We start from the raw sequence: 26,803 nt of genomic DNA, 5'->3' as shown, positions 1-26,803 counted from the left end.
CGCACTCACTCACGCACGCACACACACACACTCTCGCACACACTCACTCACACACACGCACACACACACCTCTGGCTCTGAGATGATGTGAGGACTGGCCTCTATTAAAAGGCTTTATTTGTTAAGCTGTCCATGTTCTCCTCTGCCTGTAAATGGAGTGCAGTGATCAGTGATGTTACACAAGCACTACAGAGATTATGTGTGCTGTCATTTATTAAACTCATGCTGTCAGCACATCAGACTCCACACAAAAATCACATATTCATACCAGCAGGCATGGAAACAAAAATGGAAGAACATACAGACAGAGCAAATGCATGACAATCAGAGGGTAAAGTTCAAAATCCACTCATCTTCTCTAGAGGTGCAGTTCAGATCCCCCTGCTGGACGATGATGGAACTACACAAAACATCCATTCAGAAACACATGATAGATAGGTAGACAGACAGACAGATAGATAGATAGATAGATTCGAATTCATCAATAGATGTAGGAATAATAACATTTCTATTCTCTGTTAACTTGAAAACAATTATAAAATATACAGATTTACATGAAAAATACATTTTAGCGTCTTTACAAGTTCACAAGGACCGAGAGCTGAACACGAACATGTGTGACGGGGCGGGGCTTAGCAGTTCGGAAGTTGTCTGTGATTGGTCCAGTGATGTTACACAAGCACTACAGAGATTATGTGTGCTGTCATTTATTAAACTCATGCTGTCAGCACATCAGACTCCACACAAAAATCACATATTCATACCAGCAGGCATGGAAACAAAAATGGAAGAACATACAGACAGAGCAAATGACAGACAATCAGAGGGTAAAGTTCAAAATCCACTCATCTTCTCTAGAGGTGCAGTTCAGATCCCCCTGCTGGACGATGATGGAACTACACAAAACATCCATTCAGAAACACATGATAGATAGGTAGACAGACAGACAGATAGATAGATTCGAATTCATCAATAGATGTAGGAATAATAACATTTCTATTCTCTATTAACTTGAAAATAATTATAAAATATACAGATTTACATGAAAAATACATTTTAGCGTCTTTACAAGTTCACAAGGACCGAGAGCTGAACACAAACTTGTGTGACGGGGCGGGGCTTAGCAGTTCGGAAGTTGTCTGTGATTGGTCGGGTGAGCGCCTGACGGGGCGGGGCTTAGCAGTTCGGAAGTTGTCTGTGATTGGTCGGGTGAGCGTCGTGTCGTCAGAGGCGGAAGTTCAGAGGTGAAGGTAGGATAATGATGGATTCCAGTGTAAACAGCGATTTCGCGTCGCGTCTTCTGTGTCGCGCTCGATCTGAGGAGAAGTAGCTTCAGCTGTGGCGGTTTTTCTCGACGGAAGATGCTCGGATGTCGTCGCCGCTGATATTTACAGTCACTCCTGTGAACGCAAAGCGCTGAAGTGAGTAAATAACGGCACACACTGTCAGCAGATTCACATCACCCGATGAACACTGATCTGTGCTCTGATGATCGGTGACAGATGAACACTGCTGTATTAGAGACGCATTCACACACGATTCATTCATTCTTCAACAAGTGTGCAGCTCCATAACGCGTCATCTGCTGCTGTCAGTGTTTCATCCAGTGTTTTTCATTCAAACCCTAACTGCATGTTAGGCTGCTTCATTTCTCATTCATACTGTGATAAACTGTGATTCCAGCTGTCATATTTCTGTCATATTTCACATAATGATGAAGAGATGAGGCTGCAGACTAGTTTCTGTACAGTATTACTGAGTCACACTGATCCAGGTTTATAGACACCCTTCCTGTGAAAAAGAAGTGCCCTTGATTGTATTTAATGCGCACTTGTAGTGTACTTCAAATCTGTACTTGCAGATGACTTAAAGAGAGACACTCTCCTAACACGCTTCTAAAAAGCGCACGTTGTAATAATCTCACATTAAACGGTTTACTTAAAGCACATTTTAATCATCTTTTGTCAAACTTTAAAGACGTACACTTAATTTGATGTAGACTAGCATACTTGAGGCACATGAAAATATTTATAATGCTTATAATTAATACTTATAATTTTAACTGTAGTGTGTTATTCAATATTACACTTAAAGTTAATATTATAAAGTTAAAGTCATTAGAAATGTGTAAACATAAATACATGACACACAAGACTCAATAGAAATGACATTAGTGTGTATTTTAGTTTATCATAAATGCTCGTCAGCACATTCACTCGCAGAAAAAAGGTACAAAAGCTGTCACTGGGATGGAGTCCGACTCCTTTCAGAAGATTTCTGCCAGTGTTTTTCCATTTCAGGAATCAGTCATTATAATTACCTCTATCCAATTACTGTTCTCCTCATCCTCAGTTACCGCTGTACATCCAGCAGATTGTGTGGAGTCACTGAGTATTTAGTGAAGTGCATGTTATAGCGGTTAGCACAAAGACTGGTCACACACAGATAGTGAGGAGATGATAATACCTTCATCTGTCCAGTCATTCGTCACAGAGACAGCATGAGAAACTGCGGATGGAAGTCTCGTTTCCGTCGGTCCTCATGTTAATATGTGTCTGGATCAAGCAAACCAAATTCCAGAAATAGCTTGTGAAAGCACAGCTGAAATGTTTTCAGCAGATGACTTAAAGAGAGACACTCTCCTAACACGCTTCTAAAAAGCGCACGTTGTAATAATCTCACATTAAACGGTTTACTTAAAGCACATTTTAATCATCTTTTGTCAAACTTTAAAGACGTACACTTAATTTGATGTAGACTAGCATACTTGAGGCATCAAGCAAACCAAATTCCAGAAATAGCTTGTGAAAGCACAGCTGAAATGTTTTCAGAGCCGTCAGAATAATGTGTACTAAATATGTGAATAGTTTGGCATATGAAGGCGGCTCGTGTGTCAGTGCTCTGATGAAGAGTGTGTGCTGTGTGTTTCAGGACGATGGTGTCCCTCAGGGGTCTGTGTTTCCTCCTCACTCTGTTTCTGGGCAGTTTCTTCGGCAGCGTCTTCATGCTGGGTCCGGTTCTGCCGCTCATGCTGCTCTCGCCCGCCTGGTACCGCTGGGTCACCGACCGCATCGTGGCCACCTGGCTCACCCTACCGGTGGTACGCCGCTCGGCATCATGGGATACGGCTTGAGCTTCACTATTAACCGTCCAGAGCAGGGATTCACAAACACTGAAACTCAAACCAAAAACATTAATAACTTTAGTTACTTAGAAGTTGAAATAAAATAAAACCTTAATTGAAATAAATAATAATAATAATAATAATAAAAATAAATAAATAAATTCTGCTAGTTGCCAAGGTAATATTTCACATTTTTATTTAGTATAATTAAAAAAGAATAAAAATTAATAGACGCATTTTTAAAAAGAAATTAAAATGACAAACATGCAACAAAATTAGTAAAACTTTAAAAGTTCTAATTTTTTTTTCTAAACTAATTCAAAATATTAATAAAAACTAGTATTTCTAAAGTAACTCTGATCTGAAGCATATTTTGATGGACTGTATGTAATGGTTGAAACTGAATGTTTTTGTTGATTCTTATGAATAGATTTTTAATGAAGTGAGGCCAGGTTTAGTTTTATTTAATCAAAGTTAAACTTAAAAGTCATTTGTTTTTATTTGTTTATAAATACACTGCGGTTGAAAAGTTTGGAATCAGTAATATTTGTAATGATTTTTTTTTTAAAGAAGTTTCTTCTGCTCATCAAGGCTGCATTTATTTGATCAAAAATACAGAACAAAACTGTGATTTTGTGAAATATTATTGCAATTTCTAATATTGGTTTTCTATGTGAATATCTGTTAAACTGTAATGTATTTCTGTGATGCGCAGCTGTATTTTCAGCATCATTACTCCAGTCTTCAGTGTCACATGATCTTCAGAAATCATTCTAATATGCTGATTTATTATCAGAGCTGGAAACAATTGTGCTGCTTAATATTTTTTTAGGCCTGTGATAGTTTTTTTTTTTAGAATTCTTTGATGAATAAAAAGTTAAAAAGAACAGTGTTTATTCAAAATAGAAATTTTGTGTTACAATGTACAGTAGTGTTCAAAAGTTTGGGGTCAGTACATTTTTTTCTTTATTTTTTTTTAAGGAAATTAATACTTTTATTCAGCAATGATGTGTTAAATGGATAAAAAAGTGATAGTAAAGAATCATGTTGTTAGAAAAGATTTATATTTTGAATAAATGCTGTTCTTTTTAACTTTTTATTCATCAAAGAATCAAAGAAAACTGTATCACAGATTCCCAAAAAATATTAAGCAGCAACAGTTTGAACATTGATAATAAATCAGCATAATATATTATAATGATTTCTGAAGGATCATGTGACATTGAAGACTGGAGTAATGATGATGAAAAATCATCTTTGCATCACAGAAAATTTAATTATATTTTAAAGGATATTAAAATAGAAAACCATTATTTTAAATGGTGATAATATTTTACAATATTACAGTTTTTTCTGTATTTTTGATTTTTTTTTTAAATGCAGCCTTGATGAACAGAAGAGACTTCTTTAAAAAAACATTAAAAATCTTACTGACCCCAAATTTTTAACGGCAGTGTAGTTTAATCATTTATATGTTTACTTTTTTTAATTCCTCTTGTTTCTCATCAAGAATATAGCTGTGGTAGCTGGCTAAACTATAAACAAACAAAGTCCACCTGAGATTAATATTTCAATTATTTAACAACACATTCACCTGTTACTCATTACTGATCACACGACATGCAGCTAAACAAATAAAATATTTCATCTTTTTATTAAAGGGTTAGTTCACCCCAAAAATGAAAATTCAGTCATTAATTACTCACCCTCATGTCGTTCCAAACCCGTAAGACCTTCGTTCATCTTCTGAACACAAATTAAGGTATTTTTGATGAAATCCGAGAGCTCTCAGACCCTCCACAGACAGCAACACAACTGTAATGTTCCCAGACACAGAAGCAAGGACATCAGAATTTTCATTTTTGGGTGAATGCTGCAGTACTTCTGCCACATCAAGGAGCCGCTGCAGCTGCTGCTGTTCCCCGAGGGCACCGACCTCACCGGTGAGAGACACTGAGCAACCGCATCAGGCCTGTCACGCACCTTCAGAGCACTAGTGAAGACACGGGGACAGCTAGGGGTCTGCAATACTGACAAAGAATTATATCTCGATCTTTTCTGGGATTTTATCGATCAAGATAATCAGATGATATTGTGCTGAGTGTGTTATTGTGCTGGTATCTTAAGAACTGAGCTGACTCCTGAAGGGTTTATATTCTTCATATTCTGTGTTGTGGTCAGTTCACACTGAGAGAAATTAATCTTTTCCAATAAGTTTAAATAGATTTTTACATTTTATGGGCATTTTTACCTTTATAAAGCCATTTTTTTCTAAAAGTGTCCATTATCTTTTGAGTCAATTTCTCACATGTAATCAGTGAATTAGAATAATAAGAGATTTGGGCTGTTAGCAAGCAAATTAAATCAGCATCAATAGAATTCATCTTTGCAGTGCAGAGGAAACACAGAACAAGTAAGGTTAGTTAGTCAAGTAGTTATTAAGTTACTTACATTTTAGACACAATATTTACTGTCTTGTTCGTTGGTGAAACAGAACATAGTTCCAAACAAGGATCACAGCAGAAGTATCACACATTCTCCAAACACTCGGCGGTGTTTAGTTACTGAACGATTCAGTGTTTGAACGAATCGGTTGAATCAATGACTCAATGACTCACTCATTTAGTGACTTACCGCCACCTGCTGGTGGTTTACTATGTTGAAAAGTATGCATTTTTTCCCCCAACATTTCTTATTTGTATATTCATAATTGTATTTAAAACATTAATCTCATAACATTATTTTTTGCAGTTGTAATTTTGCAGTGTAAATTATTTAATCGGACTGGTAACAGCCCTATAGAATTTATTAATAAATTGTAATAATTTGACATGAAAGGTGATGCATACATTTAAAAAGTTTAAAAAATAGGCCTTTATGATTATTTTTTTCTTTTTACATTAAACACATTAAATATTACATATATGTATGTAATATAATGTGTATTTCCATCAGTGGTGGCTCGTGGGTTTAAAATAGAGGAGGCACACTAATTGTATTGGTCTGGGATCCCTGTCGATTATTATTATTATTATTATTATTTGCTTAACCACTTTAAAATGGCTTTTTGGTTGCTTTAAGTCAGAAAACGTAAAGAAAACGACACACGTACAGCAAGATAATATAACTTCACTTACCTGGCCTATCCCTGAAGCAAACATCCATCCCTTCTTAAAAGTCTGTATGCATATTACTAATCAAAAGTGAAGTTTTGATATATTTATGGTAGGAAATTTACTAAAATATCTTCATGGAACATAGGGCTGGGCGGTATATCGAGTTTGTACGATATATCGATATATATTTTTTATTAGCGATACGGTATGAAGCAATACCGTTAATATCGATATACAGTAGTTTGATACGAGCGCATCTGAACAATATCTAGGGAGGACAGACTGAGCTGCTGCGGAGAAAGTGCTTAATACAATTTGTTCTAAACATGTGACACGCTTTATATGAAGGGCTTTAAAAGACTTGTAAGATCTAGTAGCCTATAGTTTATAGATGAGTTTAAAGCGACTCTGACAGAAAGGCTGCGTGTGCCGCTGTTTAATGTGTTTGAGATGAATGCATAACTTACATTTCACAGGTGTATTCATAACATATACGTCTGTAAATGTTAGAAAGCCATGGAAATATTTCAGTTTTGCTGTTAGAAGTTAGGATTCTCCGCTAAACTTCACAGACTTCAGAGAACGAGCGCCAGACAGACTCTGGATAAAATATACATTTCGTTGGACAATAAATGTGACATATGTAGAATTTTTTACCTACAAGTGTATTTGTATGAGAGCACTAACTGTAAAGTAACTGTAATGGGGTAATCAAAATAGCGTTTTAACTCAATTAGTCTGTGCTTTTTTATTATTTTCATTTTTAGTTTAGTAAATGTAACTTCTGCTTTAAAAGCATTATTTTTGTTTTTAGATTGCAATGTTACAATGTTAGAATGTAACGTGATTTTAACCCTTTTTTGCACATAATATATGCCTACATGCTTACATTCACTTTATTTGTTTAATTCAGAAACAAAATACTGAGATATACTGTATACCCCAAATCAGCCAAAAAATACCGAGATGTGAATTTTTGCTCATGTCGCCCAGCCCTAATGGAACATGATCTTTACTTAATATCCTAGTGATTTCTGGCATAAAAGAGAAATGTATAATTTTGACCCATACAATGTATCTTGGCTATTGCTGAACTAAATATATAGTATATAGTATATGAACTAAAATGAATAGTACACTTGTAGTACACTTGAGTGTACTAGTGTATGAAAGATGGTTCAAGTGTACTACAAGTGCTGACTAAATACATTTTAAATACAGAGATAGTATGTTAAAAGCACATTTTAGTTCATTTGGAGTTTTGTTCTTTATTATAAGGTTTGTGTGAAATCTGTTTTCATCGATGTCTCTGTGCAGAAAACACCCGCGCCAGGAGCGACGAGTTCGCTGAGAAAAACGGTCTTCCCAAGTACGAGTATGTTCTTCATCCTCGCACCACCGGCTTCACCTTCATCGTCGACACGCTGCGGAAAGGTCAGAGGTCATCAGCGCTCGCGTGTTCTGCATCATTAGTTCAGAGGATCGAATTAGAGAGCGAGTCCAGCGTAGATGTTCGTCAGAGCTCACAAACGAGCTCAACCTAAACCCTGTAAAGTGTGCTCATAGAGTAGAGTGTAACGCTTGCAACACCCGGCTCACGGGTTTGATTCCCAGGGAATGCATGAACTGATTCACTTTATTTGTTTAATTCAGAAACAAGATACTGAGATATATACTTAGGGGAAGTCGTGGTCTAATGGTTAGAGAGTCGGACTCGTAACCCAAAGGTTGTGGGTTCGAGTCTCGTACCGGCAGGGATTGACTAATTCTGAGTATGGGTCACCATACTTGGCCACATGTCACATCACTTTCACTTTCATGAAGTCTAAACCTTGAATGCAATATACACTACCAGTCAAAGATTTTTCAAGTCTCTTCTGCTCATCAAGCCTGCATTTATTTGATGCAAAGTACAGCAAAACAAAGATCATCATTTATCTGAAATAAAAAGCTTTTGTAACATTATACACTCCACCATTCAGAAGCTTGGAGTCTGTATCATTTTTTTGGGGGGAAAGATATTATAGAAATTAGGGCTGTCACGATTATGAAATTTGGCTGACGATTAATTGTCTAAAAATAGTCACGGTTATTGCGATTAATTGTCTGTTTTTATGGCTTTCATTATATAATTGATTAATTTAAGGCTTCAGTAAATAATTAGGATGTTATCTCTTAATCTTTTTGAGTTATTATTTTGCAGTGTAAGATTACATAGAGTATTCCAAATTCTAAGAATCAGCCAACACCGATCCAACACCAGCGCTGTTTGTTTCTACACCACTACAGCATATCATTACTGTGTTTGTGGAACTAATGGTCACTCTTTTAAACCCTTTGTTAAACACAATCCACTAAATACTCACTTCCTCATTACAGAGAAAAACTGCATTTGAATAAAAATATATAAGCTATGAAATTAAACTAGCTGACTGTATAATTTAGCAGCAAAAACAATATCTTGAAAAAAAATATTTTGTGCAAATTATACAATTTAAACATGTTTATTCTGTTAACTATTTGTATTCTTACAAAATACATTCATGAATATAATATAGAAATCATGAGAAAAAGAAAGGCTTCTAATAATATTTCTGTTTGTGATAATTCCTTCCTTCCTTAAAAAGTATTATAATGGGAATTGCGAGCAAATCATGTGCTCGTGCGACCAGCTGAGAAAGTTAGTCGCAAAAGAGCTTCAGTGGGAAGAACGAGTCTGGAGCCCTGTACAGGCTATACAGTGCATGAGAAGCATACTGGTGCTCTTCTGTTTCTTTTGGTGTATGACTCCCCCTTGTCTCGTATAAAAAGCACAATAATCAATCAGTTAGATCAAATAATCACGATTAGATGGTTATTTAATTATCGCGACAGGCCTAATAGAAATTAATACTTTTATTTAGCAAGGATGCTTTAAATTGATCAAAAGTGATGATAAAGACATTTATAATGTTTCAAAAGATTTCTATTTCAGATAAATGCTGTTCTTCTGAACTTTCTATTCATCAAAGAAACCTGAAAAAATTCTACTCAGCTGTTTTCAGCATAATAATAATAATGAATGTTTTTGTGCAGCAAATCAGAATATTAGAATGATTTCTGAAGGATCGTGTGACTGGAGTAATGATGCTGAAAATTCAGCTTTGAAATAACATTATTAAATTACATTTAAAATATATTCAAATCAAAAACAGTTCTTTTAAATAGTAAAAATATTTCACAATATTACTGTATTTGCTGGATCAAATAAATGCAGGCTTGGTGAGCAGAAGAGACTTCTTTAAAAACATTAAATATCTTACTGTTGAGGAACGTTTGACTGTTAGTGTATAATGACAATAACTTAAAATATAATGATAATAACTGTAACTATATTGATACATTTAGCCATAATGAAAGCTAAATTAGTGTGCAGACCAGTGCATGATAAGATTCTGTGTATTATAAGCGCGCTGCATTAAAAATCTTCCTGTTGAGAAAGGTTTGGCTGGTAGTGTGTGCCGCGTCTCGTGTGAAATGCATGAATGTAAATGTGAGATCAGTGAGTGCTGTGTGAGCTGTGAGTGATGCTTGTTATTTCCGTGGACAGGTGATAACCTGGACGCTGTGCATGATATCACGGTGGCGTATCCTCAGAACATCCCTCAGACGGAGCGGCACCTGCTCCTGGGTCTGTTCCCGCGCGAGATCCACTTCCACGTGCGGCGTTTCTCTGCGGCGTGTCTGCCCTCGAGCGCGGAGCAGCTGCAGCGCTGGTGTCAGGAGCGCTGGCGAGAGAAAGAGCAGCGTCTGTGTGCCTTCTACCGCTCCGAGCCGCGCCGCTTCGACCAGCCCGAGGCCCGCGTGCCGCCCTGTAAGAGCCAGCTGAGAGTGGCGCTGATCAAAGCTGCGTCGCTGCTGTACTGGAGCGCCTTCATCACGCTCTGCTGCGCCGGCCTGTGGCTCTGGACCCCCCTCAGACTCTACTTCCTGCTGATGGTGATCTTCTTCCTGTGTCAGCAGCGGGTCACGGGTGGAGTGGAGCTGATGGAGCTGGCCTGTCACCGGCGCTGGAGCGGAGCACAGGTGAAGCAGGACTGAGACACGCCAGGAGAAGATCACACTATAAACATCATAAACACAGCATTCATCACTGCGAACGCCAATCTCGTCTCTTAACTCTTTCAGCTCTTTGTGTTTCTCGTTTGTTTCCTCCTGTTTTAGTAGCTCGGGTTATCCACTTACAGCCATATTTTAAAGAATTACGATATTTTATTTGGTGTTCAGTGCTGGCCAAAATGATTAGAACACTAGTGTTTCCAGCAGCTGAAACTGGTTTGAAGTCAGTTATTTCTATCTTTTGCTGCAGTGTGTCAGCGGACAGACTGATGATCAGATCAGATCTCTGTGTGCAGCACTAACATATATCTCACTGCATTATTACAATTAACAGATATTTCCTCCTGACACACTACAGCAAAAGATAGAAATAACTGAGTGTTTTAATCATTTTGTCCAGCACTGTGTGTATGTTTTATAGTTACGGAGCGCAGCCATAGCACATTAGCTTCGAGCGCTGGTGAAGAAGGAAAAGCCCAGTGTATTGATGCGCATCAGGAGCGTGTTGCGTGTTCTCCGCATGCATGGCTGCAGGTAATGCGACAGAAGAATCAACACGCGTGACGTTCCCAGACAATCCTCGTGTAAATCAGGACTGAGTTACCCGTATAAGACCTGACCGAACCCTGACCTCTGACCTGTGTGTGCTGTGCTCCTGGGTTAGTGTGGACCGGCTCACTGTGTGTGTGTTCCTCGTGTCACGATCACTCAGGTATATTCACTGTAACCAACCATAATCATAATCAACACGCCAATAAATCCATCTTCTGTTGCTTCATGAGCTGTGTCCAGTTCAGATGAACCGCTCAGACGTGTGTCGAGTGAGTAAAGCACGTTTAACAGCAGACTGCGCTCCGTCTGGAGATTCTGCTCTGTTCTTCTTTCAGACTAAAGGAAAGAAAGCATCCAAAACACACATTAAAGTGTTCATTTTATCACACTTTATCTATCTGAGTCTGTATTCTGAAGGTCTGTTCATATTTCATTCACACTGATTTATACAACATTTTACTCCTAAAAACATGGTGAAAATGTGTGATAAAAAGAGAAATCCAAATCCACCCCCTCTGGAAAAAACCTTTGATATGTCAACAAAATCAAACAAGAATTATGAACCTGACTTTATACAATGATCAGATTTATACTCTGGAAATGTGTAGAGAATAGTACATGTTTAATTAGATAACGCCTCATTTGCATATTCAAACAGAACATATCAGAAAGCTAAAATACTATGAAATCTATCAGTTAATAATGAATGAGACTGAGGTTTGAGGTCCGTCCTGCCTGAGCTCCATCAGCTGGCCTCTTCTGTGCTATCTGAGTCAGAGCAGATTAAAGTGAGCGTGGGTTTGTCATGAACTGGTTTTCCTCAGTTCTCATACAGACCAGCAGCTCTTATTCAAGTCTTCATTTGATTTGTTGATGATAGTTGCCCGTATTGAATCTGTATTGATGATGAAGATGTCTCCACTCACATTTAATGTTTGAGTATTGTAGGTCTGAGTTTGATTGGTCATTGTGTTTTAGCACAGCTTTACACATGCACTTCTTGAGTGTGTTTTGGATCTGTTTCATGTCACCTTAAACACAGATCAGTGTCGTTCTTCACCGCCTCACTATCACCTCATCCAGACACAAGCCCGGTTCATCTGCTGATGAATTTCTCTGCTGTTTTCCTGGAAGCTTTAATGGGTTCTCTGAACAGCAGTGCATGGAAAGAGTGACACCTTCAGCCTCCTCCATTATTAATGTCCTGACACTGTCATGTGTTTTACTGATCATCAGTGGAGCTTCAGATTGGAATATTATAAAATAACTGACAGAGAAACAGAGAATTTATCTTAATGTCACGTGACTGATGTTCAGGAGTGTGTGAGTGCGTTTGAGTGAGTGTGTGTGTGTTTGAGTATGTGTTAGTGTGTGTGTGTGTGTATGTGTTAGTGTGTGTGTGTGTGTATGTGTTAGTGTGTGTGTGTGTGTTCTTTGCTGCTCTCTAGTGCTTCATCAGCTGGTGATTATGAACACCTGTGATTAGAGTTGATGTGAGTTTGGAGCTGCTGCAGTCATGAAAGATGTCTCTCCACACAACAGCCGATCAACAGGTGAATTTCATCTTAATAAACAGAGCAGTTCACTGTTCACATCCATTCAAATCTGTTTCCTTAGAAAGGCTAAATTTGATTTCAACCAAAATGTTTAATATTAGTGTATACAGTTTTAAAGTACATTTGATTGTCTTTCAAATACACACTCACACAAAGACACACACTCTCACACCACAACAACAACTAAATATCAGTTAATTCTATGTGTTTCCCTGAATTACCAAGAAGTTATAAAGATTATTAAGAGCAAAAGGTCATAAATAACAATACGGAATGTAAATATGCTATTGGAACGAATCTCATGAAACCATGTCCAGGTCGAATTTCACCCCAAAATCAAAAGAAACGAAAAAATATTTTTGAAACAATAATTGCATATTACTGTAATACAGATTATTATTTATTACATATATCAGCATAAGCATTAGAGGCACTACGGCAAATACTATCATTATGTTTGCATTCTTTACACACTCATGAGACTTTGGCTTGATTATGTGTTTTTATCCTGTTGTTTTGGGCTGAAATATGAGCTGGACGGGCTTCATTATTCAGAGCAATAAATAAGCTGCTGATTAATTAGACTGATGATCCGGATTCCGTCAGGCACCGTCTCAAACTAACGAAGCACAATTACTAGGAATCATTAGCTGGAGTCTGAAAGGGCAGCGAGGCACAGTCGTGAGGAGGAATTAAACACGAGGTCTGTTTGTTCTGTGCATTATCATGGGAACCGGCCGGGTCGAGAAACCGCTTCAGAACTTGGTGCTCTCGGTGTGTTTGGCTGATATTTGCTTCTGTTTCTCGGTCACGTCTCTGGAGGCAGGAGGACAGCAGGGCATCTCTCCGTTGGCGCGCTCCAGCTGAACCGTGACGCTGTGGACGCCGGCGCGGTGGAACAGCTGCTGGATCTGCGTCTGAAGAGCCGGGTCCTGCAGGTCAGCAGACACTTTGACGTGCAGTGAGGCCACGTTCTGTCCTTTAGATAACTCCCAGACATGAGCCTCGTGAACGCTCGCCACGCCGGGGAGTTTGCACACGCTCTCCACTGAGACAGAGACACACAAACAAGCAGAGACGCACAGCATCAGCACTGTGAGACACCAACAATAAAAACCTTACAGTTTACCAGAGATTCCCTTCAGCCCTCAGTGTAAAAAATTATCTTCCGATGTTGTACATTACAAGTTAAACTACAAGAAAATACAGTTTAAAATTCACATTTAATTCAATGTGTTACTTGCGGTTTCTTTGTCATTTAACTTAGTGAAATTTACTAGTAACTGACTGAAATCTCTAAAAAAGATGTCCTAAAAACAAATGTAAACAAACTGTAAAAAATTATCTTCCAATGTTGTACATTTCAAGTTAAACTACAAGTAAATACAGTTTAAAATTCACATTTAATTCAATGTGTTACTTGCGGTTTCTTTGTCATTTAACTTAGTGAAATTGACTAGTAGCCAACTGAAATCTCTAAAAAAGATGTCCTAAAAACAAATGTAAACAAACTGTAAAAAATTATCTTCCGATGTTGTACATAAGTTAAACTACAAGTAAATACAGTTTAAAATTCACATTTAATTCAATGTGTTACTTGTTTCTTTGTCATTCAACTTAGTGAAGTTTACTAGTAGCTGACTGAAAACTCTATAAAAACATATGTCCTAAAAACAAATGTAAACAAACTGTAAAAAATGATCTTCCGATGTTGTACATTACAAGTTAAACTACAAGTAAATACAGTTTAAAATTCACATTTAATTCAATGTGTTACTTGTTTCTTTGTCATTCAACTTAGTGAAATTGACTAGTAGCCGACTGAAAACTCTATAAAAACAGATGTCCTAAAAACAAATGTAAATAAACTGTAAAAAATGATCTTCCGATGCTGTAAATTACAAGTTAAACTACAAGAAAATACAGTTTAAAATTCAAATTTAATTCAATGTGTTACTTGTTGTTTCTTTGTCGTTCAACTTAGTGAAGTTTACAAGTAGCCGACTGAAATCTCTAAAAAAGACAAACTGTAAAAAATGATCTTCCGATGCTGTAAATTACAAGTTAAACTACAAGAAAATACAGTTTAAAATTCACATTTAATTCAATGTGTTACTTGCTGTTTTTTTGTCATTTAACTTAGTGAAGTTTACTAGTAGCCAACTGAAAAGTCTATAAAAACAGATGTCCTAAAAACAAATGTAAACAAACTGTAAAAAAATTTCTTCCGATGTTGTACATAAGTTAAACTACAAGTAAATACATTTTAAAATTAACATTTAATTCAATGTGTTACTTGTTGTTTCTTTGTCATTTAACTTAGTGAAATTGACTGGTAGCCGACTGAAAAGTCTATAAAAACGGATGTCCTAAAAACAAATGTAAACAAACTGTAAAAAATGATCTTCCGATGCTGTAAATTACAAGTTAAACTACAAGAAAATACAGTTTAAAATTCACATTTAATTCAATGTGTTACTTGCGGTTTCTTTGTCATTTAACTTAGTGAAGTTTACTAGTAGCCGACTGAAATCTCTAAAAAAGATGTCCTAAAAACAAATGTAAACAAACTGTAAAAAATTATCTTCCGATGTTGTACATTACAAGTTAAACTACAAGTAAATAGTTTAAAATTCACATTTAATTCAATGTGTTACTTGTTGTTTCTTTGTCATTTAACTTAGTGAAATTGACTAGTAGCCGACTGAAAAGTCTATAAAAACAGATGTCCTAAAAACAAATGTAAACAAACTGTAAAGAATGATCTTCTGATATTGTCCATTACAAGTTAAACTACAAGAAAATAGTTTAAATTTTACATTTAATTCAATGCATTACTTGCTGTTTCTTTGTCATTCAACAAATGTCCTGGCAGAAAGTGACCAGTATGTTTACAGAGATTTCCTTCAACCCTACACTGTAAAATACACTGTAATTTTCTGTAGTTGTAAATTGTAAATTTTACAAGACAAATAGTTCTACAGAATTTTGCAAGTAGTTTTACAAACAAATTACTATTTCAGTCTGTCTAAATATTTCAGTTTATGTTTAATTAAATGTTTTCTGTCATTTTTTGTTATTTGTGAAACTTACTAGCAATTTCTGAGTGCAAATTGTTTCTACGCCATTTTTTAAGCTAAAAGGCCCATTTAAAACACACAACTATAATGCTAAAGTTCTGAAAACTGTTTTAAATTTAAAAGAATAGCAGAGTCCACACAACTACAACAATAACAACACAGATGAATGATTTCACTGGAATCTCTTTCAGAATGATTTATTTCCAGCTGCTGAACAATAAAAACATCGACAGCCGATCAGAATCCATCCTGCTTTAAAGAGCTTGAGCATTTAAAGGCACAATATGAAAGAAACCATATAAAGGCACAATATGTAAACAACGTATGCAACATATGTACGCGGATACCGTGTTTACGTTCAGATCAAAGTGTAAATAGTGTAAACGGCGTAACCGGTACTGTTTACTCTCCAAAATGGCACTATAAGGTGACGTGGAGGAGACGAACTGTTGAATATAAGTCGTTATTTTTGTTTTCTTTGCGCACAAAAAGTATTCTCGTAGCTTCGTAAAATTACGGTTGAACACATGGATTATTTTAACGATCTCTTTGCTACGTTTCTGAGCCTTGATCGTGTAAGGATCCTTGCTGTCTATGGAGGGTCAGAGAGCTCTCAGAATTCATCAAAAATATCTTAATTTGTGTTCTGAAGATGAACGAAGGTCTTACGGGTTTGGAACGACATGAGGGTGAGTAATTAATGACAGAATTTTTATTTTTGGGTGAACTACCCCTTTAAATAATGGCTTGTCCCTGGTCATTGTCGCCTATCAATGACGTAATATCCGCACTATCCTCAGTTTCCGCTTGTAGAAACTAAAAAAAGTGCTGCTGTACAGTTAAACTAAATTCAGTATGGCTGTCGCGGATAAAATGAAAATGAAATGAAAAGTGTTGACTGCAGCATTAGACTGAGATCTGCTCAATGTTGTGCCATGATTCTTTTTACGTGTTTTTACAGTGTTGCGCGTCGTAACCAATCACACGAGTCTGTTGTGCCTTTAAAGCAACAGATGACAAACAGCAGTGTACTTAGAACATTAACAATAAACATCAGTCTGCATGCTAATAATATCATTAGAGTTTTCATTCTTGTTGTGAACGGCCTGTGCAAAAGAAACTGAAAAAAAAAAAAAAAAAAAAAAACAGAACCAGACTGTTGACAGACTGACACACTACACTATGCACTATTCTATGTACTAAAGCAGCAGTCCTCGAGTAATTAAAGCTGCGACGGTTGAGTGCATGAAGTGTCCAATATTCCACGCTTGGTTTTGTCGGCTAATGAAGTGCATCATCCTGACATTAGAAGAGTCCAGTGTGAACATACGGATTGCACAATCTATACTAAAAAACCTCACAGAATAGTGCATAAATACGTGAACTGGGATGGATTTCTATAGTGCACAGAGACATGAATGTGGACTCACAGACTGCGGTGAGCGGCAGATCAGGGGGACTCATCTGCAGCAGGATCCCAGCCGTTTCTTTGACCAGAGGAGCAGCTGACAACATGATGATGACCACCATGACCAGCGTCAGACTGGGGTCCACGTAACACTGCCAGTTACACGGGCTCTCAGGGGCCAGGGGCCACACGTAGAACAGAGCCGAGGCCACCACCACCACCACCGAGCCCAGCGCGTCATTCAACACATGCAGCAGCACGCCTGCGGAGAGAGAGACATGCCATTCACATAGAGAGAAAGAACTGAGAACCTGCCAGCGAACTGAGCCAGATCAGAGAGATGCTGCAGACACTGTGCAACCAGCTCCTGAACAGATAAGGACAATATGCACAAACACAGTGCTCAAAAAAAAAAAAAAAAAAATTAATAATAAAAATCACAACAACAAAAATAAAAAAATACTAATGTAAATTGTTTGCCATGCACGTTTTCATAAGTACACTAGCTTCACGTTATTTTCTCTCTGTCTTACCAACCAGGTTTATCTTTAAAAATTTTATGCGTTCATTTCATATAAGTTGTTGGAATATTCAGGGTCTTCACTCTTCAACATTTGGTTCTAAAAGCACAGACCCAGAATTTCTTAAAAATATCAAAGATGCTGATATGATCATTCTCACCGAGACCTGGTGTAGAAATGATATGCTTACCTACTGTCCCTCAGGCTACTATGAACATGCCATTCACACACAGAGAGAGAGAGAGAGAGAGAGAGAGAGACAGTGTGCTGGAAACACTGCTGATGAACACTAAAGCACAGCGGCTCACTCACTCACTCACTCACCCCGGATGTTCAGAGGAGGCCCGTCGCTCCCAGCCTTCTTCTCCTGCAGGCCTGTGGACGGAGAAAGCACAAGTGTGTGGAGTGCACTTCTGAAGATCCAGGACAAACACAAAGCGCCAGCTCTGCCTGAGGCTCACACATCAGTCACGCTGTTCTCCAGCAGCAGATTATTCAGATTATACGACCAAAGTACAAGGCCACACAATACTGCACTTTAATAATGCATGCAGATCCGTCCCAGATACAACATGTGCATCACAGAGACGTCTAATGTATGTGTTTTCATCTGGAAGACATATTGTTTAGAGCATTTGCTGTTACGAGACGTTTCCGTTCACATGGTTTCTGCAGGTTTGAAGGAGGTCAATTTAAGACCAAGTAAAGAAAATCTGAGGAATAAATCGAGTGGAACACAATGTGTCAATACAGTCTTAAACAACGTCCAACACATCTCCATTACTTTTAATTCATTTTACAAAAATATACTGAAATAACTTTTACTCTAACTTCTGATCACGCTGTTCTTCATCAGCACTTTTGTCTTGTGTTCCGGTGCAAACGCCTAAAGATTCTTACATCAAGATACATTTACTTCATATTCACAGTTTTAAGAAATTCATCAAAATGAAGTGAGTTTATGATTAAAACAAGTATCTAAAGTATCTGTAAACAAGTAAAATATCTGCCAAAAATCATCTTAATTCAAAGGGAAAACTAGTTTTCATTCCTCCTCATTGACAGATATCTGTTCCTGCTTTAATCATAAACTCACTTCATTTTGATCAATTTGTCAGACTTAATTATTTCATTTAGCATCTCCAGTAAATGCATCTTGATTTAGGCATATTTAGACAACAAGACAGAAACACTGAGGAAGATGCAGCGAATTTAATGCCATGATTCCATAACTTTATGCTCCGATTTAAGACCTTTAAAGAGCTTAATCAGTGAAAAGCTGAGACCCGCAGAGACCCTGCTGTCAGATGTGAATCAGATTATCAAGGCGTTTATCAGATGTTGCACACAGCAGATGAATCTCTCTCAAAAAGGCATGTAGTTAAAGAGCAGCGACGCTGCAAAGCAAACACGAAGCGTTAGGGTCAGCACCTGCTTCTTCCTCCTCCGCGTCGCGCGGCACAGGCGCGTCGTTCCGTCGCGTCGCGCGCAGGCAGCGGCTGCAGTCCTGGAAGATCAGCAGCCCGAGCACGTTCACCGTGAGCCCCAGCGAGCCCACGATCAGCACCAGCGGCGGGTCATCGATGGCCTGCGGCATGGCGAGCCTCTTCAGCGACTCCATGGACACAGAGAAGCAGAGCGCGGCGAGGAACACGGCGTTAGCCAGCGCGCCCACCACCTCCGCGCGGCCCATGCCGTACGTGAAGCGCCCCGAGCCCGCGCGACGCGACACCCGCGCCGCCGTCAGCCCGACGCACAGCGACAGAATGTCCGACAGCATGTTGAACGAGTCCGACACCAGCGCGATGGAGTTGCCCATGTACCCCGCCACGATCTCCGCCACGAAGAAGATGACGGTGATGACCAGCATCAGGATCAGGCGGCACGTCTTGCCGCTGTAGCGCCCCATGATCGCGTTGCGCGGTGCTCTCACTGACGCTCACCTGTCTGTCTCGCCTTGGCACTTTTCCACGCGTTGATGACGCGTCGCGTGGCGTCGGTTCCCTTCAGGTCTCCTCAGCGGATTCTTGTCATAAGTGTCACCTCTGAACACTCATCCAGCTGGTTTATTCTGCTGACTGGGTTAGTTAGCACTGCGCACTGTAAACACGGTCATACATTAAACAGCCTTTGGCACAGCCGCGCTGCATAAGCACCATAAACATGCTTTCCTATCTAATGAGCTAATTGTTTCTCCTCGTGTCCTCAAACACCTGAGAAATTAAAACTGTGCAAGCACTTTATTTCTTTTACAGCACTGGAGTTTTTCCTTGGTTTGGTGTTGCTGGAAAATCAAAACCCTGAGGATCTGCTTAAAGCAACACACCACAGGTGAACAAAACAACTAAAGATAGATCACTAATATCACTAATCACATTAAGAATGGTAAGTAAAATAAATAAATACAATTAAAAAATAAATTAATTAATAAATAGGTCTCACTTTATATGTGACCCTGGAGCACAAAACCAGTCGTAAGGGTCACTTTTGTGAAATTGAGATCTGGTCAGCATCTGAAAGCTGAATAAATAAGCTTTCCATTGATGTATGGTTTGTTAGGATAGAACAATATTTGAAAATCTTGAATCTGAGGGTGCAAAAAAATCTAAATATTGAGAAAATCATCTTTAAAGTTGTTCAAATGAAGAAGAAACCAATCCGATGTTTAGTTGACATTTGAGGCTTAATTTCTATAGAAAAGCACTAAAAGTTTTTCAGTTAGAGTGTTTTCAGCTTGTTTATTTTCATATAAAAATACGGCACGCAGTTGCATCAAACAATGGTATAAACATCATTCAGTGTAAATTGTGATAATCGTAATTAATAATCGCAATTACAATTTCAAGGGAATAATCGACAATTATGATTTTTGTCAAAATCGTGCAGCCCTAATATGAATTGTTCAGTAAAATGCAGCTGTTGTGTTGTTGAGTTGAGGTGGGATCTGGGTTAGGTTAGGTTAGGGACTGCTGTGCTGGTTTACAGGATCGAGGTTAGCTCAACAGTGTAAATATAGATGCAAGCCCAGAAATAGGTGTAATTACAGGATGGTGTTTTCAAATAGAAATACAATGTAAAAACATGTAGCCTATGTACACAATAAGTGCATTTCAAATTATTAATTTAAATGTAAGTACATTGTTGTTAAGGACACTTAATATAAAGTGAGTGCAATAAATAACTTGTATTACAGGATTTCTGGAAAGTTCTATTTCAACATGCAAATGAGGTATTTTCTAATTAAACACGCACTCATTTGCATACCTTCCCAGAAAATAAATCTGAACCTGAACTAAAGCCAGGTTTAATATTCTTTGAGTTTGTTGACATATGAGAGTTAAAGGTTTTTCCAGAGGGGCTTTTGGATTTCTCTCTTTATCAATCAGAAAATACTGTCAACAGACAGAAAACAAACACGTTTTCACCCTGTTTTTAGGAGTGAAATGTTGTATCAGTGTGAATGAAATCTGAACAAACCTTCAGAGGAATAAAACTAAAGTTTGCTGAATGTAAAACGCTTTAAAGATATGGCTTGAGATAGAAATCTACAGACGCAAATAGATAAAGTGCAATAAAACAAACACTTCCAGTGTTTTCTGAAAGAAGAGACACAAGATGGAGCACGACAGAGCAGTGCATGTAAAAGCAGTGGTTTTGTCTAGTGTCTGGCTGGTTTTAAAGCCGTCTGTAGTTTTCTGTGTCTCGCTGCATGTCTGTGTGCGGAGCAGCAGGAGCCAGGTTTGTTCTGGCGTATGTGCGCAGGGCTGGAGTGACAGTGAATGTAAGATGAAACCCGTCGGTCACCTGTAGTTAGAGCAAACACAGAAGAGGATCAGTGTGAGCGTGATGATGTTTGGCTGAAGCCAGATCAACACTGAGCTTTACTCCCATCTGCTGGAGCACAAAACACCAGCACTGAGCTTCAGTCTTAACAAGATCCCAGTGCATTCACTAACATTAACAATGAGCGATGCATGTGTTACAGTATTTACACATCTTTATGTTAGTTAATAAAAACACAATTCTTCATTGCTAGCTCATGTCAGCTCAGCTATATTAAATGTGACCCTGGGTCACATATAATAATAATAAATACAGCTTTTGACTTTAATCAGGTATTAGTAAATGCACAGAAATTAACATCAAAATTATTTTTGAAGTGTTTTTCAATGTTAGTTCAACTGTTAACAATGGAATCTTATGGTGAAGTGTTACTGATTTCTTGAAATACTGGGAAGGAAGAGAAATTCCACTTTAGCAAATTATTTATTCAAGTCAGACATCAAATATAACACAATGAACCTCATGCTAAACACACAACTGAGCTTTGGAATACAATACTGAACAGAAGCGGCTTTAATCAAAGGACAGATAGAGAGAAGCAGAAACGCTCTTGCTGGTTCTTCAGAAGCAAACACCGAACAGAAGCATGTGAGGAATTTGCTCAGAGTAACAGTACAATAAAGTTTAAAGCTTAAATTCTGCAGAACTGAGGAGATTTAGAGACCCAACGAATCCACAAAGTCTTGAAGAAATCACAAATGAACACGAGAATCAGAGAATAATAACACACTCCTCTCCAACAGAACCAAGGAAGGTCGTTTCACGGCAGAGTGTTGTGGTTGTGTCTGAAGCGGCTGTGATCTAATACAGGCTGCATGTTTACTCATGCGTTTGACTACGGATCACAGATTGAGTGAATGCAGCTCATCCTAAACTCTGCTCAACCAGAAAGACCTTCAGATCTCTCCAGCCTGAAATCCTGAACCTGTCTGGTCACACGAGTGTAGAGAAACCACAGATGCAGAAACGGATGAGTTATTAAAGGATGATAAAGAGGGCTTTACAATTGTCCTCAACTTTTAAGGAAACAAACAGAGAATTTGTGGAGAACTCTACGTCATTTCATCCGGTGCATTCATTAACCCTTGGTTTCCCGGTGAAGGTGGAGATGTTATTCCAACAACACAAGAGATCTTATGTATGTATGGAGTTAGATTTGTGCCAAAAGTGGATCGTACATGATATTTGTCTGTTTGCTGTTAGTGCTGTTGTTTTATGTCATTTCTTCAGTTCAGTGCTATGCTTTACATTCTGTAATATTTTACAAACATCCAGATAAACAAACAGAATTAGATTTTCCCAATAAGAGTTTTCTCAAACTTCCAGATGCATTTTCTTTTGTTGCATTAATCAATCTATAGCCATCATCTATATTGTCATAATATTCAGAGTTTTAGGAAAATGGTGAGAAACTCATTACTAAGCAAATTCTGTTTGTTTATATGGATATCCGTACAGAACATTCACTGAGAGCACAAACTTCTAAAGCATGAACAAAAAACAACAGCAATAACAGCAGACATAGACAAAGCAGTCTACACTTTTGGCACAAACAGAACTCCATACTTACAGAGGAAAAATGTGTGAAACACGGCAAAAGAAGCCATGAACATTTGCACTTCTGTCAAATAATCTGAACTGCCATCCCTTGGTGAGCAGATGGTCAGGTCATTACGTGCCGCATTTGTTTGTTTGTGCATCTGAAGCTCTCGACCCGCGGTGCATGTTTATTGGTGAATCTACAGAGCTGAAATCAGGGTTTGGCCTAACAAACACCTGAGAGTCACGGCGAGCGCTGGTTCTCAGGACGCGTCTGACGGGACGTGCTCCTCGAAGCCCTCGCTCTCGCGCACCAGCGCTCTCTCCAGGATCACGCGGCCCTCCTTGTAGCGCTGGCTGTCCTCGGTGGCGAACTCGTAGATCCAGCCCAGCTTGCTGTTGCAGTTCTTGCAGCTGACGTCTCGCACCATGTGTCTGCCGGTCAGCATCACGCGGTCCTGCACCTCGCTGTACTGCAGGTTCACCACCTGAAACACATCACAGGACGTTAGCGTTAGCATCAGCGCCGCGCACTAGCCACGGCCAGTCGCTCAAGGGGTGTGCGATACTGACAAAAAATCATATCTCTATATTTTCTGGGATTTTTTCTGAGAGTGTGTTATTGTGCTGATATCTTACAGACTGCAGTGGACAGCTGACTCCTAAAGTGTTTGATATTCTTCATATTCTGTGTAGAAATTTATATTTTCCAATAAGTTTAAACTGTTTTTTACATTTTATGGGCATTTTTATCTTTGTAAAGCCATTTTTTCTAAAAGTGTCTATTATATTTTCAGTCAAATTCTCACATTTGTGTTTACACACTGTTTAATGCAGGACATGAATGCATTTAACCTGCAGTTACACATGCATAAATACTGTTTTGATATATTAAACATAAAATGTGAATACTGATATTTTTTATTATTTAAATTAATATGAAAGGATACAACGAGCAATCTACCTTAAGCCGGGCATAACCTGTGCGATTTCCGTCCGATTCTGAGCCGAATTCTGACTCTTTTTTTGAGTCGGGCTGAATTTCAGCTTTGTCGTGCAGTGTTTGTGCCGTGTTCGTGCCGTGTTCGTGCCGTGTTCGTGCCGTGTACTGGAGGAAACGAGAAGCAATATTTCTGACATGTCACCCTCGTGAGAGTATTGCTCAGCTGAAGCAGAGCTACGAACCGACTGCCCTGAACTCAGTGCTTTGTCCCTCACTGCGCGAAAATATAACTTTAACTATTTAATCTTTAATACAGCAAGAAAGAAATCGAAGAGAGGGAGAACTTTTGATAAAATAATGTTATTATCATGGGAAATGTGAACCATTGTCCATCATTTTGCAATTAGTGATAAAGACAAACACGTCGCAAAATTATAAATATTTTAGTTTTAAACCATCTCTTATGGCTGATATACGTAGTGAAAAAACAACAACAGAATTGAAGTATTTCGTGTTAAACAAGTTGTTTTTGAAATGTATTTGTCTGTAGGCTAATAAAGGTCTTATTTTCATTGATGACTGATTATTACAGTGTTCGGACACATAGGCTACTTTAGACGGAATTTTAATTATAGGCCTATTCATTGTGTAATATATCTAAATGTTTTACATCATTTTCAATGAGGAGTAAGCTAATTTAATCATTTATTATCCGCGAACTTTTGATAAAATAATGTTATTATCACGGGAAATGTGAACCATTGTCCATCATTTTGCAATTAGTGATAAAGACAAACACGTCGCAAAATTATAAATATTTTAGTTTTAAACCATCTCTTATGGCTGATATACGTAGTGAAAAAACAACAACAGAATTGAAGTATTTCGTGTTAAACAAGTTGTTTTTGAAATGTATTTGTCTGTAGGCTAATAAAGGTCTTATTTTCATTGATGACTGATTATTACAGTGTTCGGACACATAGGCTACTTTAGACGGAATTTTAATTATAGGCCTATTCATTGTGTAATATATCTAAATGTTTTACATCATTTTCAATGAGGAGTAAGCTAATTTAATCATTTATTATCCGCGCGTCAGTTGTGCGGTAATGAGATATGAAATTATTGCGGGGCAAATTAATTGTTGTAGACCTATAAATTTTATTATAAAAGTACCATAATAATAACAATAGCAATGGTAATAATTTAATACATTAATTGAAAATGACAAATCACCTTATTTTTTTTTAGATATCTCTGGCTATGGTCCATATACACGTGTCATCGTCTGCGCAACTGTATTTCACACGCACAGTGTGAGCACATAAACTGTGAGCTTTGACTTTACATCGCATGCGATCTGCTCGTACAGTGTGAGTTGGCACCTTGATGAAAACATGGGTGTATGCCTGGCCTTAAATGAACCACTTTAAATTTGAAATTAAATCCGCCAGCAGGTGGCAGCAAGTCACTGTTAATAAGTGATTCATTGTGACTGAACCGAATCATTTAAACGATTGATTCATTCAGGAACGAATCACTGTCATGTTGCTCAGAGACACAGAACAGTGCTGTGACTGTGTTTGGGATTATTTTTGTTGTAGAAATAGCACAAAAACAGGAAATTTTGCGTCTAAAACTTAAGCCTCTTAATATGAATTCTTGTTTATTGAACTATTGTATAAAATCAATATCACATTTGTAATCATGCTGGGTTAGGGTTAGTATATATAAAATATATAAACAATATAAATTTTCTGCCCCCTTATCTTGAATTTTGTGATCATTCTAAATGTGTTGTAATAAACTGAACCGTGCAGTGAAAGAACACATTATAAATGCGCACGCGCGCTAGTCTAGACTGGTATGCGTGTGCTCTGTAGGTGTTTTGTTTGGTTTTTGCTAAATACTGGATAATGTCAAATCGCACATCGTTAAAACAACAATTACGATATTAGCGCAGACGATATATACCTTGTTGAAGAGGAAGGCTCGTCCGGTGGCGCCGGTGAAGCGCGTGGAGATCAGCTCGGAGCGGTTGGTCAGGATGGTGTCGCAGTTAGCGCAGGAGAACAAGCGAGTGCCGCCGATGTGATCCAAGAAGATGCGGCCCATGATCCACACAAACACACCTGTGAGAGCCAGAGACGCAGAGCTATGTTCCCATCATCCTGCTTTTATGCACTTTTTGGGATATTGCATAAAAAAAGGCTGGATGGAAACGCCAAGATGCACATAAATTCTAAAAATGTGCATAAAAAAACTTATGCGCTTAACTAAGTAGGATACATTTCTCATCCGTTAAAAAAACATGCGCATAAACTACGATGGAAACACTTTTACAGAATAAATTCCTTAATGCGCATCAAAAAAGACACGTGACTTTGCGATGGGACAGAATAAAACTGGACCGATCAAATGCTAGTTACGTCATTCTAAAATGCTTGAGCAAAGTCTCGTCAAAGTGCTTCGTTATAATTAACTCCGAAAATAAGATAACATGACCGCGTTTCGTCTGCGCGCTCTGAAGCTCGTAATTTATACAAACATTATTACATACAGTGCCTTCTCCTGCTGCAGCAAATTAATTAGTGCCAGTTAATCAGGAAGTGAACTCACTGGATGGAAACGGTGCTTTATTCGCAAATGTTTTATGCGATATTCCAATTTTGCGCATACGTTTAATTTGTAACTTTGGATGGAAACATAGCTAGTGACAGCACATTCTTCTGCAGGACAATCTAAAACACTTTAAGAGCAAGTAAACAAAATTGCACACTCACACACACACACACACACACTCTCACACACACTCACACACACACACACACACACTCTCACACACACTCACACACACACACACACACACTCTCACACACACTCACACACACACACACACACACTCTCACACACACTCACACACACACACACACACACTCTCACACACACTCACACACACACACACACACACTCTCACACACACTCACACACACACACACACACACACACACACACTCACACAC

At 38.2% G+C, this 26,803-nt stretch overlaps 3 protein-coding genes across 3 annotated transcripts in view; 1 reads left to right on the top strand and 2 right to left on the bottom strand.

Annotated features, from left to right (window-relative positions):
- The first annotated feature begins 1,222 nt into the window (after positions 1–1,222).
- On the top strand, positions 1,223–10,674 carry lclat1 (lysocardiolipin acyltransferase 1). Its single transcript, XM_016516394.1, has 5 exons — positions 1,223–1,423; positions 2,929–3,127; positions 4,995–5,067; positions 7,558–7,674; positions 9,830–10,674. The coding sequence occupies exons 2-5, from the start codon at positions 2,936–2,938 to the stop codon at positions 10,318–10,320; spliced, it is 873 nt and encodes a 290-aa protein (XP_016371880.1). The 5' UTR covers positions 1,223–1,423; positions 2,929–2,935; the 3' UTR covers positions 10,321–10,674.
- A 1,783-nt stretch (positions 10,675–12,457) lies between these two features.
- Positions 12,458–19,578, bottom strand: slc30a10 (solute carrier family 30 member 10). The gene is made up of 4 exons (XM_016516397.1): positions 18,887–19,578; positions 17,780–17,830; positions 16,957–17,196; positions 12,458–13,494 (listed from the first exon to the last, which is right to left on the bottom strand). Exons 1-4 carry the CDS (start codon positions 19,362–19,364, stop codon positions 13,202–13,204), a joined length of 1,062 nt encoding a protein of 353 aa, XP_016371883.1. The 5' UTR covers positions 19,365–19,578; the 3' UTR covers positions 12,458–13,201.
- A 2,984-nt stretch (positions 19,579–22,562) lies between these two features.
- The window catches only part of ypel5 (yippee-like 5), a 6,830-nt gene continuing 2,589 nt past the window's right edge, over positions 22,563–26,803 (bottom strand). The window contains exons 2-3 of the mRNA XM_016516398.1: positions 25,755–25,912; positions 22,563–23,325 (exon numbers count right to left, since the gene is read on the bottom strand). Of these exons, the coding sequence (XP_016371884.1) occupies positions 23,101–23,325; positions 25,755–25,895 (366 nt within the window). The 5' untranslated portion in view covers positions 25,896–25,912 and the 3' untranslated portion in view covers positions 22,563–23,100. The remainder of the gene's footprint in view (positions 23,326–25,754; positions 25,913–26,803) is intronic.

Source organism: Sinocyclocheilus rhinocerous, unplaced genomic scaffold, assembly GCF_001515625.1.
Source record: "Sinocyclocheilus rhinocerous isolate Xijiao unplaced genomic scaffold, SAMN03320098_v1.1 scaffold2733, whole genome shotgun sequence".
In the NCBI taxonomy this organism is placed as follows: Eukaryota; Metazoa; Chordata; class Actinopteri; order Cypriniformes; family Cyprinidae; genus Sinocyclocheilus; species Sinocyclocheilus rhinocerous.
Note: the sequence above shows the minus strand (reverse complement) of the source record. Positions and strands in the feature narration are given on the sequence as shown.